Source organism: Athene cunicularia (genome assembly GCF_003259725.1).
Source record: "Athene cunicularia isolate RWA chromosome 1 unlocalized genomic scaffold, athCun1 chr1_part2, whole genome shotgun sequence".
Taxonomy (NCBI): domain Eukaryota; kingdom Metazoa; phylum Chordata; class Aves; order Strigiformes; family Strigidae; genus Athene; species Athene cunicularia.
Genome location: NW_020799092.1, coordinates 55,908,791 through 55,924,080, shown reverse-complemented (window position 1 = coordinate 55,924,080; position 15,290 = coordinate 55,908,791). Strand labels below are relative to the sequence as shown.

The window sequence follows — 15,290 nt, the reverse complement described above, 5'->3', positions numbered from 1 at the left end:
CGTTTTTAAACAGTTTTTTAAAGTTTCAAAGCCACTGATTTTAAATATCTTCAATATAATATTAAAGAATATGATTTTCCTATCAGCAGTGTCTGTAACCATAAAAGCAAAATCTTAAGTCACCAACTAATTTTCTTTCCATTAAGGTGTTTTAAGCAGGATTTCAGTCTTACATAAAATTCAAGTAAGACAATCTAATCCATCAGTAACGTCCTCAAGATGGCCTCATATATTCAATGAATTAAACACTCTCAAATATTTTGTTTTTTCAAAGTGGCAAAGACTCACTACATCCCAATCATATTTCCCAGATGGTGTCATGAACCTCTTAACACTTCATTTCCATCATGTTCCATGTCTTGAGAAATCTGTTTTCAATCTTTCAAACACAAACAGAGCCACCGCCCTCTGTTCCCTGATGCTAGATTCAGCAGTCCCCAGCCAACATATTCTTCATATTCTTTTTAGGGTGAATAAATTCATCTCCTCCCTCATCAATCACATAGAAACCTTCAATGACACATTCATGTTCTTCAGACTTCTTAAGTATATTATTTATGTCTTCTATGAAGAATTGGAGGATACGCATTCATCAGAAATAAGTAGCTTAAAGTCAGTCTAAGAAAAGCATCTGCAAAGCTGACTTGACCCTACTCTTGGTTCCAATGTACTGGAGTTGTGACCTAGAGACACTGCTGCTTTTATATTTCAGCTAGGGACCAGCTAATTCTCATCGCTGTTTGCTCACCACAAAGAGCTCTAGAGGCATCTAAATTCAGTTCTGAGGATTTGGCTGTGTCTGTATGCGGAAAAATACACAACGCGTTGATCTGAGTTGAAGCTCTAGAAGCTGAAGTTCTATCTTTATACCTCCTTTGTCTTGCACCCAGTCATTTCATTTTAGCAAAGCATCACTATTGAGGAGAGTGTCTTCTGTCCTTCAATTATCTAACAATGACTTTTGGTCTCCCTATTGTTTTTTGAGATCCACAGTGTACTTAATTTCAACAACACACAATTTTCTCTCTAATGACAGAATAAGCCATTCATTATAATCAAAGCTTTCTGGGTCTCACTTTGCATAAGAAACCTAGGACTAGATGGATCATCCAAGTCCCTGAATCCAGTGCTCTGAATGCACAATTAACCACACATATTGTCATCAGCAGAAGGCGGCTTCACGGAGTATCTGTTCCACATAGCTCTAACTACAAATCACAAAACACATGTAGCAGCCAATACTAAGCTCCAGAAGTTGCCATAATTACGACGTGTGACATTTGAATGTGAAATTCAAAATTTTATCTTTCTTGTATATTAATGCCAGAACTTAGAATTCCAATGTTTGTCCCCAAACATTTCAGTATTTTTCCCAGAGTGCCCATGTAACAAAATTCATGAAGAATCAGTAGAGCTGGCTGGACTGAAAACAACGGGTTTTTTAATCAACATTCTCCCAGCTGACCCTAAGTCTGCAAAACCAGGTCTTTCTTCCTCATTCCCCTTTCTCACACTCGTAGCTGTACAATAGCTGGGTTTTTGACAAATTCTTTTTCAACACCTCTGTTTGGGAGCCTAGCAATTCTGGGGAGTGAGAGTTGTGTGCCTGAAAAAAATCAGCTAGAGACAAGAAACAAAGTTACTCACTACTTGCCATCTGGTAGATTATTTAGGATGAAGACCTGCATTATTATGATGAACTCTGCTCAATGTTTTCAAAAAATATTCATGAGTGCCACAGTTCCAGAAGATGCTGAGTGCTGGATTCCAAGCTGGCAGACATACTTGCCCTACCAATGCTGATGCAAGTGCCTAAGCTCCAGAGAAAGTTATTTAAAACATATTCAGAGCTTTATGTGGACAGCTGTCTGTCCTGCCATTCCCAAAATAGCTACTGTTTGGTGTTTCAAATTCTAATCTGTAGCTTTGTAGCTTACTGCCTTATGACCACCATTATTAGCTCCCCTGCCTACAAAACAGGGATATAGTCATCCCCCATCTCAGAGGGAAATCAGTCCATTACAGACTAATTACTTGGGTTTGACTTCTCAGTAACAAGTTGTGTGTGAATAAATAACATTGTCCTCAGGTCTGAATAGAGTGGTGTAAACAATGCACAAAGCCAAACTGCAGCTTTGAAACGAAGAAACAGAATACTTAAGGTCTGTTTATTAAGTTAGTGGCATTCCTACATGCTTCAGAAAAAATGTTAATAACTTCATGATCAAAAGACTGTGCTCCATTGCATAGGTACCAGGATGGGAAACTCAGTCTGTATGGGAAACTGTCCATCTGGTATTTTATGATTTCATAGTGTTGCTTTCACAACCTTATAAATAAATGATCTCTTAACTTAATCTTTATGTACATTGCATATACAAAATGACTATCAGCAGTGCTGCAGGCATCAGGAATGGATGCTAACTTGTAAGCAAACATTTATCATTTCTATGCTACTATTATCTAATTATCACATGCGAAACAAATCCAAACTCACATCTCTCATCATTTTTACTGCTTCCCTGGTCCTTCCCAGCTTTCTTGCACACATTGCCAGCCTCCTCTTAATATAAACTAACACATTGGTGTCCCTTCCTGTATAAGAAGAAAAAGAAACAGCATTAAGATAATAAAGATAAAACAAAGGTTCATTCAATATTCCAACACAAAAGAAAACAGTCTTCTTGCCATTTTTTGTTCACAATCATCAATGTTTTCACAATACTTTTAATAAAACATTACCAAATTCTAATGATTTAGATGTGACATAACATCACTGAAATCAGTGGAATTACTCCAGATACACAGAGGTAAAATGAGGACCCATTGGTTTGCCTTACATCTATGAAATATAAGCAGATCTTAAGGTACAGAGAACACTATAGTTCCATCAAGTAATCAAGTGAGGCAAGGAGAACCCCTATGAAATTAACAATGGCACAAAACTCTGTGGTCACACACACAGCATTACATTACTTACTAATTCACATACATGGTTAAGACAAGGGCATCCATGAAAATGCACGTTATGTCCTGCCTTTTTTGTAAGTTATGATGTACATGCTTGTTAATAGGAGATGTAGCAAAACAAATCCTTATCCTCTAGCAGTCTTTTTCTTAATGATTAGAAGAACCCTGAACTTTCCATTTACAGAGCCTTTACTTGTTACCCAGTCATCATCTTCAAATTCCTCACTCTGATAATTATGGATGGCAAATTAGTGTGTTTCAGATATGACAACCCTATGTACTGGAAGATGCCCTAACAGCAAAGGTGACAGAAACTGAACAGCTGCAACAATTATTCTCTTGGAGAATTCTTACATGTTTAATTTCTCATTCTCTTCCCTGTAATTCCAATGTGAACGCTTAACATGCTTCTGGACCAACGGGAAATGAGCGGACAGCTAATAATCTTTAAAATTATCCTATCATGAAAACATAAGACACCCGCTACAATTTATCTTTGTGTATAGTATGCAGCCTGTAAAGACTGTAGTCTGTTCCTAACATTTTCAAGTCTTTCATAATAAGAACAAGATGTGCACTGAAAACATTCCAAGTACCTGCAAATTGTTTTAAAGCTGTTATTACAATTTTCAGAGAGATTAAGCAGCAGGTTGAAAGGTCTGACTTTAGTAGAAAAAAAAATAAGGGAGGGAAGGAATTTCTTTAGCTGTATATTATGTAATTCCTTATCTCTGCAATGATTCCTATATATTTAATAAACAATTGATTAGTTACATCTGTTTCAACATGTTCATGTAGTGTAGCTAAGAGATATATATTTCTGGCAAAGCTCCTTTTGAGTCTTTTCAGAAGGAATAGTCAAAAGAAATCTACTTACTATGAAATCAAGATAACATTTAAGGCCACAATTTTCTGAGGTGACTAATGATTTGGGGTGACTAACATGAGCCACCTCAAAAAGATTGCCTGCGCTTTCTATAAACTAAAACCTTTAGAAAGAGGTTAAGTTGGGTACTCAAAGTCATTATTTACTCTTAAAATGCTTCACTGTAAGGGTGGTGAGAGACTGGAACAGGTTGCCCAGAGAAGCTGTGGCTGCCCCCTCCCTGGCAGTGTTCAAGGCCTGGTTGGATGGGGCTCTGAGCAACCTGGTCTAGTAGAAGGTGTCCCTGCCCATGGCAGGGGGGTTGGAACTAGATGATCTTTAAGGTCCCTTCCAACACAAACCATTCTATTATATCATTCTATGAAAATTCATGGTCTAACATAAAATACTGTATGAAGGAGAGCACATGAGTAAACAGAAACATAGAGCAATATGCTGTTATTGAAGAAATTACACAGTGTTCTTCACCTGTAAAAGATTAAATGCCCACTTTTCATCCTGAAGTTAACTTCAAGGACTAGAAATGGGACGACAGACACCTCAGAACCACGGAACTACAACAAATCTGCCTGTGGTCCTTCCTCTCCACCTTTGTAAATCATGCATAAGTCCAGCACATAATGAAGAGAATCCTACTTGAAGCACCTGTGTCCAAGGCATCATCTGAGGCTGGAACTTCTCTAACTTTTGTAGGTGTACACTGACATTATCAAGGGCAGATGGGGTGGTATAGAGAAGTGCAACAATCTAGTCCCTCTTGAAGCCACAGTCAAGAGCTGGCAGTCACTTTTCAGCCTCTCCTGCTCTGTGGCAATGCACAGTTTTGTGATTCAATTGGTTACTTCCTCTGACGTAATACTGAAGGTTCAGGGTGTCAAATTTGATGATGACAGTAGCCATCTAGCACAGACAGGTGACAAAAATACCATACTTATATTTGCCTGCACAAATTTAACCAGGTTATCTCAGACATAAGCATCACGACAGTGTTTAATTACTCTTATTGTGCATCTTTTATACAATTGCTGTCATTTTCTACGCTCAGGATGGACTGAGTGTACAAATTAAGGTTTCACAGACAACCATAAGCCTGCTAGAGCCTGAAAGTTGCTTCAGGGTCTCAGCTGCTGTGTATTTTTATTTTCACCAAAAATAAGCAAATAATGCTAAATATCATTTTATAACCAACAAATGTTTAAAATAAGCTTTTATAAAACCTCAGGATTTCAGGTTTAGGCTTGCGTACACTTTTGAAACCAGAGATCACAGACAGTTTCACTATCTACCATTTTTATCAGCAATCTTCAAATTATGCGAGATAGCCAGAGGCTGTGAATTCAGATACTGAGAAACTTGAAGATGCCCAAAGTATGTTAGTGCTTGTACTTATGTAATTAATTGGTATTATTTTTGCCTGAGGTAGTCTAGAAATAACGTAGACTGTTTGCTTTATTTATCTTTTTGTTCATGTACTGGCAGTGAACCCTCATGTATTTCTTAGGTTTAAGGAGCATCTAATAAACAATCATCATCACAGTGGTTAAATTTACTTATTCAAATTTTTTAAGAAATCTAGACTTTCAGTTAGATCACTGTATTATTGCACTTGTTAGTTTTTATGTTTCTGTGACCTTTCCTGATATATGCAACTAACTTTTCAAATGTCACACTGGTTAATGGATCTCACTAACTTTTACATAGAACAATGTGTTGTACATATTTACCCTCACAGCTGATGGAAAAAAACTGGCAAAGCACCACACCACTCCTGTTTCTATCATTCTTTTCAGCCTTTTCACAACATGAGCTCATGTTTTCAAAATGGCTAAAAGCACTTCAGTGCAACTTCCTAAAACAGTGTCCAGCATTTTCTGAATATCAGATCACTTTCGGCTCTCCTACCTTTTATTTTCTGTTAAGTGCACGCCACAGTATTTTCTGACATGACAAAGAAAAGGTGCATCTGTAATCTGAGCATTGCTAGCTCAGTAACAGAATCAAGCAAAAACACTGAAACAGAATAGTCTGGCTCTAGAGCCATATTCCATCCAATGTTAAATACTGAGGAAGTACATAGTTCTTAGAAGGAAAAAAAACCCACCACAAAAATCAAAGAACTCTCCAGAACTTCTCTCCCTTTAGAAACAGCTATTCCCTCCAGAGAAACTTACTGTGTTGGGCTTCATACTGGGCACCATGGTGCTGTAGCTGCTGACTGCGCCTGTAACAGCCCTCTCCAGCTTTCAGAGCTTGCTTGAACAGTTTCTCTGCTTCTACAATTGTCGTTGCTTCTTCTTCAGCCAAGAGAATATAGGCAGTAGCACACCTGCAAAAATATCAAAGGAAAAACCATGAGAAGGTTGCATGAAGTAAAAGCTATACAAAGACATGCAGACTGGCAAGGATGTACCAGATACAGAGGCAATGGAGTTTTGTCCATGTACCTTTCTGTTGAACTAGTCTGATGAATAAATATTGTGGCAACCTACAGCTCTCTCATTTGTAGATACTGTATCACTCAGTCACTTGAGTAAACCTATTAACAACCACCCCAGAAAGTAAAGCACTGTCTCACCACTGCACTGTTGTTTTAACACAAAATGTCTCCATTACTATAATGGTATCAAAAGAATCAATAGACCTATAACACTTGCCATATGCAAAGAACAGATTATAAATATAATTGTATAGATTAAAAAACAAAAAACACCCCCACCCCCATCCCTCCAAAACCCAAAACAAATCCAGGAAAGCAGCTTTAGGAATACACAAAAAGGTGAAATGCATGGTGGCAGTCACCTTGTCCAGCTTTTAGCTGTCTGGTTTAGATCTCTTAACTATTTGTGCCGCTCCATTTCCACCAAGAAGCATCTTCACAAAGCCATTCATTTCACACGTTTAAACATCTCTCTAAGAATAGGGTGAATTACTGTATGGAGGTGCTTCTCTCATTGACTATAGAGGGAGCCCAAACAACTATTTTAAACTCAGTGGCCACACTTTTAGCAGCTGAAGTTAGGTGGATAGCCTGTTGACTTCCTTACAAAACAAAGCACACTGCTGGTTAAGATTTTTCTTTATACAGAAATAGAATCAGGCTGCAGCTGCCTCTAGTTGCAATTTCACAAAGGGTCATCAGCTGAGGAACAAGAAACAGGTCTGGGTGAAAACAAGATTCCAGGAACCAGTACTCGCTGTGGGCCACCCAGATGAAAAGCAGCTTGGCAGAAAAGGACTTGGAGATCCTGGTGGACACCAAGTTCAACATGAGCCAGCAATGTGCCCTTGCCGCAGGGAAGTCGAATGGTATCCTCAGCTACAGTAGGAGGATTGTTGCCAGCAGGTTGAGGGAGGTGATCCTTCCCCTCTGCTCAGTACTGGTGCGGCCACATCTGGAGTGCTGTGTACAATTCTGGGCTCACTAGTACAGATAGGGACAGACTGGAGAGAGTCCAGTGAAGGACCATAAAGATGATTAAGGGACTGGAGCATCTCACATATGAGGAAAGGCCGAGAGGGCTGAGACTGTTCAGCCTGGAGAAAAGATTGCTCAGAGGGGATCTCATCAATGTTTGTAAATACCTGAAGTGAGGGTGTAAAGAGGATGGAACCAGGCTCTTTGTATGTGTGCCCAGTGACAGGACCAGAGGCAGTAGGCACAAACCAAAATACAGGAGGCTCTGTCTAAACATCAGGAAGCACTTTTTTTACTGTGAGGGTGATTGAGTATTGGCACAGGTTGTCCAGAGATGCTGTTGAGTCTCCCTCCTTGGAGATATTCAAAAGCTCCTTGGACATGGTCCTGTGCAATGTGCTGTAGGTGGCCCTGCCTGTGCTGGGGAGTTGAACCAAATGACCTCCAGAGGTCCCTGCCAATCTCAGACATTCTGTGATTCTGTGACACATGAGTAGAACAAGATAGGCTTACAGCTCACTTCTGCAAAAGCCTTTTATGCTGCATGCTCTCAGTTAAACTTCTGTCCAGGAACAAACAATTCTTTTCCTCCATCTGATGAAACGTGAAGGACAATCCGTGAGGCACCAGTTTATGGAATTCTAGAATGCAGTATAAGCTCTGACAGCAACCTAAGGGACTCTCTCCACTTTATACACTTTGGCAACATTTATACAGTTTTCCATGCCAGTAAAGTATCACAGCATTGAGTTTATTGTGAGATCTCTGAATACTACACTTCTCATTGAGAAAATAAATAATGGACTCAAAGGCCAAAAGTCCCACAAAATTACATCATATTCTCTCACACTATGACATTAATATTTCAGAAGGTATTTATGAGTCCCTTCTTTCTTGCCTCTGTTCAGGATGACTGAGAAATCCAAAAGGGGACTCTCCACCTCATAAATGCATATTTCATATGCTTATCAGGAGGCAACTTAATTAACACTTTGCTACGCTGATCCAAAGACCACTGACATCAATGAAAAGACCCCTATTGTCATCACTGCCCTAAGGATCTTCTGGGTGCCTAGCACAATGTGCAGCTGTGCTTTTTTCCTCCCATTTTAGGCCTTCCTGTGACAAGCCTGTAATCATGGTTAAAAATTACTATAGCAAACCCCCTGCCTTAAGCTATCATCAAATGGATTTTTAAATGACAGAATAAATGTTAATGTTGTTGTCACTCACTCATTCAGTTCCAAAGCTTCATGTGCTGCAGAAATTCGGGCTTGGGGGTTTCTCTCTCTCCAGGCTTTCTGCATTACTATTCAATAAACAAAGCAGAACAGGGGCATATCAGCCATTACAGTGTTAACAAGGAGAATCTACTGCATTATAACAACAAAATTTATTGCTCTCAGCCTGACTCAATCCAGTGCACTTCAAATAGCTCAGTGATCACCCAAAAGATACATAATCAACATGAGCTTTTGTCCCAAATAGCTTTATTTTTACATTTAATTAAATTTTTTTCCATGGGAAAATCTGGCTAAGAGATCACGCCATCTGCACTGTCACATAGAGGTGACAAGCAGCTTTTTCCTCTTGGTGTAGTAGATTCCACAGGCCACAAAAGAATACATGGATAGTTGGGATTCTCATTCTAGTTCCTTACTGTGCGTTGCTTTAAGTGAATATTAAATGGAAACAACATCCAGGTTAATCAGACCACCTTACAGTTAGGCAATCGAGTTCAGAAAATAGGATTCATGTTTATCCTGTGTCAAAAAAGCACAGTATGTACTCCTTTGTAATTAAGCCCTCAGAATGGGGTGCCCAACCATTAATATCTCTCCTTTCCTAAGAGACAAAGAAGATTTGTCTCTTCAGAGGCAAATTCTGACGATTGAAATCATTGTCGTACATTTTTAGCAGAACCAGTCTGCACATGGACTTAACAGCAAAGGCTTAACACAACTAAACCTGTTATATCAAAATCAGTTGTATATATGTTGTTCCTCTTCTTTACGGACCTTCTAACTACATCAGGGAACAAAACACAGGACCCAAGTTTTACATAAACTCTCTCTCTTCTGTCAGCATAGACTAAATAGGATGTGGACAATGTAACTCAACATACTACACTGCAGCTGGAGACAAATTAAGCTATACATGTTTGAAGCCACTGCAGGAAACAGGAGAAAAACCCAAGTCTTTACATTTGTAAATGGTACCTTGAATGACTTCAGCAAGAAAGTAGAACAAAACAATGACACAAATTAGATAGTTTATATCTATATAGATATTTTCCCAGATCTGGAATACTATGAATACAACAGCAATGGCTTTCCAGGCACTATCAAACTTCTGTCTTTCCTTATCTATGTCTGACTGCATTTTTCTTGCGTTAGTTTAAAACGACCATTAACCTATTAACAAAAACAGTTGTTCACAAGGGTTCTTACTAGCATCTGCAGGCCGTAAATGATCCGTGTCACATGTAAAGAATGTCTGATGGTCCTGTGCTGAAAGATTCATATCATAGTAAGTCAAAGGTTCTCTCCCTGTTACCCATGTATACCTGCAAACATGCCAACAAAGAGACATTTTGTTTAATGAGGTCACATTCAGCAAAATGAATCTAGAAAAGAATCCTAGATGTTAGAAATGGTCATAGCCCACTAAGTTCACCCAGCCAAACTCCTAACCACCATACGTTTCATTTCACTGTACTGGGATGGAGCAACAGTAGTTGAACCTGAGCTATTGAGGACGTTGGAAAGCACACACAGGAAATCAGTTATGCACATATTCAAACATTAAGACTACATGAAAACTAGATATAATTCATTAGGGTGTTTGCTATAACTGATCTGAAGTGAATTACTGTATTAACAGTACCAAGTACATCACACTTAGGTTTTTCCATTTTTTTATGTTACCAAAAATTGCAGAAATAACAAGTGCATGAACATAAATTTAAATTCCTTTTCATTCAGAAACATTTTACAAATGACAGAAAAATGTGTCCATGGGTGTCTTTGTTTTTCCATCTCTGAGGGAGATTAATGGAAAAGTACAGTTAAGGTCCTTAACCCAGTACTATGCCTGAAACTGCAACAACATAGCACTTACCGATTATATTCAGCTCCTCTGAACAGATTTAAAGGATTTCGCCAGACTTTGCATTCTGTCAAAAACAGAAACACACAATAATGAATCTCTCCCAAATTACAATGGTACTTGAGGTTTATCAGAAACATCAGTTACCTTCTAATAAGCCTTATCAAATGGCTTTTATTTTTTATAAGTGCAAATGGAATTAAAAAAAATCAAGAGCATAGAGATGCAGGTAACCAGACTGTTCTTCCTTTTTAAATGATACTTTCATTATAAATCAGTGTCAACAGATGTAATTATTCCAGACAAATAACCACTAACAAAGCACCAAATGCCAGATGAAAAGATAATACTCGTTAGTGCCAGAACTCACATTCACTATAATGGAGAACTGAAGAGGGATCACACTGGGTTATTGAACTGAAAACCATCAATTAACTCAGTCCCTATGGACTTATTATTTCTACGGAAAAACTTCACTGTCCAGTTAATACTGCAAATCACTGAGAATCTCAGATACAGTTGCCAAATTTCATTCCTTCTTAGCTCATGAAGTAAAAATACATGACAACATCTGCTGATCTTACTTGAGTTATAAGCATCTCAGGGTTGACAAAAGATGATGGCAGAGAAAAGTCCATTGCATTGCAAAGGTTTGGGAACACTAAAAGCATTTCATACATTTCTATCAGGGGTAAAAAAAAAATCCAAGTTCTTTACACTACAGGTAGGAAGAGATAAGAAAATCCATAACAATGTAATTTAGAACAGAACTAAAAAAAACACCCACCATACAAAAATCAATTTCTATAGCATTTGAAAAGGTCTTGATTCTGACTATTCTTCCTTTAATTTAACACTAGACTTGTTCTCCTCATTTCAACAAAGACAATTCACTCCAGTGGAGGTGAAGCCGGAATCAAACCCACTATTTGCACAAAGACTGACTGAGAGGCAGCATGTTGTTCTACCACAGATCTGCTACTGGATGACCCCTCATGTGGTGCTCTGCAAAAGCTCATCAGTAGCATGGGCCCTGCAGCACTTCACCAGCTGCTTTCCACCACTGGAAGTCAACCAGCACATTTTTCCCTATGAAATTTTCTGACATCGTTTCTAAAGAGATCACAGCAACAGTTTTCTTGTGGGATGTTGAGTCAGCATGGTACCCTACTTTATACAACACTGGTAAGTATATGCCTGCTCCCTTCATGCCTGTTCCATTAAAGAAAGACAGAAATACAGAACGGCAAGTCAAGCCATTCTCTTTTCTCACGGACATAGCTCCCACTTCTGAGTATGAGGCTAAAGCAGCACAGAGAGGAAGCATTTTACATAAATTATTTCCAGTAACATAATGACACCCACAGCTACACAAAAACTAGTCAGGTAGCATAGGAGGTGGGTCCTCAGCTTGGTGCCCACATGGCCTAACACATGCATGAAACAGAGACATGGGAATGGGAAGATGTTTGGGAAGAGAGCATTGATTATACATCTGCATCTTTCAACTAATCATTTCAGCAGGTAGCTAATACTAGAAAGCACCACTGGTTTACTCAGCAGAAGTGCTCAATCATCAGTCAGCCATTCTGCTGTGCAGCCAGAGGGTATGGCTGTTTGACAGGCTTCAATCTGATAGTTTTTACACAATATGACTTTCAAACCATTGTAAATATTAAATCAACATCAGCCTTCTCAGATCCAGTGGTACAGTTCAATGACCTGGCTTACCCTATTTGCAACCAACAAGATTACGCAATGACTATTTAATCACAGTGACACCATTCTTCTTGCTCATCTATTTAAATTTAAGTGGTTATATATACTTTATCTGAAGTATGCAGTACTTCAGCACTGTAGCAGGGAAAGGTGGAATTGGGAAACAAAAAGGGAGGTGAAGAAGGGATTTTATTACCACCTCCTGTCCTGGGGGCAGTTTGGCATCTGCCTGGCTGGTTAAACATGTGCTCTTTATTCCTTTTGTCTTGGTATCTGTGGATACCGTGGTCTCAGTACAACAACTATTCTTCTGACCTTTCTGAAGACAAAGATACCTACTGCAATACTGTACCACAGTCAAACACCTACATAGCAAAACATGGTGAGACAAGTGAGAAACTCATCTTCACCTTGTTGGACAGTCAAAGAAACATCCCAGTGTTGATGCATGGTAAACTGAAAAGGTTGCCTTTTCTGTTACATTATAAACTAATAACATAATTATGTCCTTATTTTATATAAGCAATTGGGATTTATTGAATATTAATCTTTCAGCTCCTTGTTCAATGATCACATTTTGAGCACCAATATGTTTCGGAAGGCACAAATAACAGGCTATCCATACAGACACACTATCCAGAGACACTGTGACAGAGTCCCAACTCATAGCCTTGAGTGCCAATGCACTGAAAGCAAACACGCTCCTTGACTATTTGTTTATATCAGAAAAGTCAAGATGCTTGGTTGAACCTCATTAGTCCGAATAATGTGCCTTCTGCTTTAAAATGATGGGAGTTATTTCAGAGCTGTTGAAGAGTGACTGAGCGTGTTGATGAGTGCACACAGGTGTTTCCAAGCCATCCCATGCTTTCTGCCAGTTCACCCAAATCTAATATACTGGACCATGCAGTGGTGCTGATCACAGCCTCTCCTCAGATGGGAATGGCAACAGCTGAATTTGCTGTGCTATATGGAGGCTTCCCTAAGTAGAAATACTCAGTAGAGAGAAAGGTTTTTTGAGGTCACCTATTTTATTTAACTTGTAAGTTCAAAGCTAATTTTTGTTTGCTTGTTTTCATGAACACTAAAGGGCAGAAATAAAATTTGCCAGGTACAGACACAGGCACCTCAGCTGCTAAATAATAATGTTTTCTCCATAACTGAATTTGGGTTTCTTTCATTCACTTTTCCTCACTTGTTAATTTCAATATATTTTAAAAGTCTGCAGAGGAAATAAATTTAATGAAACCATAATTGATTCTAGGGCCATACTCCTACTGAAAGTTGAAGTAATTTCCATTATTAAGATTATGGCCTGTATGCCAAGCTAGGGCTGGAATAGATAAGCTTTGTTTTACAGATGAGGAACACAAGCCGAGATGCTCCTGCCCTGACTTTCTTTAGCAATCAGTATCACTAACTCAAGCCACAAGCAGAAGTATTTCAGCAACTTCATTATTCATGGGCTGGTTTTGATTCATCTCCCCCAGGTAGCCGAGTCACCCAAGCAGAGAGACAAGTTCCCTCGGGACTCCTCTTTAGTCCACAAAGATCAGTGCTTGAGGGGCTGATTCATTTGAGGCAGGCTGGCCTGTCTCTCAGAGGAACCATCCCCAGGCAACCAGGCACCTGACTCAAAGTGCCTCAGCAGAACTCCAAACCTGTGATGTGAACAAACTGACCTGCAGATATCATCCTCCTGCCACAGAGCTGTAACAGGACTCGAGCTGCCTCAGTTCAAAATTGACATTCTCTCCGCCATCACATAAAAGATGATTTGTTCTGATTTAACAATCTTTTTCACCCGAGCAAGTAGATTTGTATTTATTGCAGTAATATATAAACACGTAACAAAAATTACAACTCATACATTTATACCACTTATGTAAGGCTCTCAAAACACCTCCTCAATCCTATGTTTATTCAGAATAATCATATGCACTAGAAAAGAAACCCCAGAGTGTCAAGGTCAACTTTAAGACACCTTCAGCCTGATTTGCAGCACCTACTCTTTACACTGAAACTCATAAGGGCTGTGAATGTCTGGAAGCTCACTAAAATTGAGCTCCAAATGCCTGAAATCAGGTCCCCTAAACTGGAGGCCTTTTAAAAAAACCTGACTGCATTATGACTTGCCCAAAGTCACAAATCAAATTGATAGCAGAGTCAGGAACAGAACAAGCCCTTAAGCTATTAAAAGACAGAGTGCTTCCATTTACTATAGTGAAATTCAAATGTTGTTTACATACTACCTAATTTATCTAAAAAATAAAAGTGATGCAAAAGCAGATGAGCATTCCCAACATCTTTTTCTGATTCTATTTTTTTTACAGTGTTGGTTTATTCAAAAGAATTTAAATAAAAATACCACCTGCCTTTAGAAACTGTATTGTAGAAAGAGCACTTGCAGTTTAGCAGGGCTTTCAGAACAAGGTAGAAAAGGATGCATTAGCAAATGCAGCCTGAGCGGTAAACGTTGCAGGAATTTGGAAAGATGTAATTAGCCAGAGCAACTAATGAAGTAGCTTTGCCTTTTATTCGACAACAAGTTTAAAGGAAGCCTTATCTGGTCTCACAGCTCAGCGTGAGATGATATTTGTACCATGTGCCTACAGCTCGCCGCCCAAGGTGTGTGGAGCTTCTGCAGTCACAAGGGGCCTGGGTGAAAGTGGAGCACGGCACCCTTGGATGAGGTGACTGTGGGGTGTTTTGGGGCAGGAGAGCTGCACAGCCACTGTGCCAGGCAGCTGAGGCTCTGCCACCACCCAGCAGCTTCACCCTGCACCCGCTCCCACCCAGCTCAACAGCCACCCGCCGTAACTGCCCCTTATGTTTCTCCTCGGGCATACAAAGGACGTTTTCCCCGGCGCTGGGTGACCCGGGGCACAGGAACCTTGAGAAGCAAATTTCAGCTTTACACCGCCTCGAAAGCCGAGGGAGGGGCGAGGGTGAGGGGTGAGGGGGTGAGCGCCGCCCGCCGCCCCTCACCTGAGACGCTCTGGCGGCTGGAGTCCGCGTCCCCGTTGGCGGCGCTGGCGGTGCTGGGCGCGCTGTTGTCCACCCCGCCCAGCAGAGGGCGCAAGTGGCTCACCGAGACCTGCTCGATGAAGGAGGTGCCGTACTTGCGGAAGTACCACCACTCGAAGATCTGCAACAGACAGCGACAGCGACAAGAGTCAGCGCCCGGGCCCG

The 15,290-nt window shown here is 39.9% G+C and overlaps 1 protein-coding gene across 4 annotated transcripts in view; it reads right to left on the bottom strand.

The window, feature by feature from the left end:
- Positions 1-15,290, bottom strand: part of ST7 (suppression of tumorigenicity 7) — a 132,616-nt gene that overhangs the window by 45,755 nt on the left and 71,571 nt on the right. For all 4 annotated transcript variants that reach the window (XM_026867765.1, XM_026867762.1, XM_026867763.1 and 1 more), the window contains exons 3-8: positions 15,087-15,246; positions 10,392-10,446; positions 9,722-9,837; positions 8,505-8,580; positions 6,028-6,182; positions 2,498-2,595 (exon numbers count right to left, since the gene is read on the bottom strand). In XM_026867765.1, the coding sequence (XP_026723566.1) occupies positions 2,498-2,595; positions 6,028-6,182; positions 8,505-8,580; positions 9,722-9,837; positions 10,392-10,446; positions 15,087-15,246 (660 nt within the window). The remainder of the gene's footprint in view (positions 1-2,497; positions 2,596-6,027; positions 6,183-8,504; positions 8,581-9,721; positions 9,838-10,391; positions 10,447-15,086; positions 15,247-15,290) is intronic.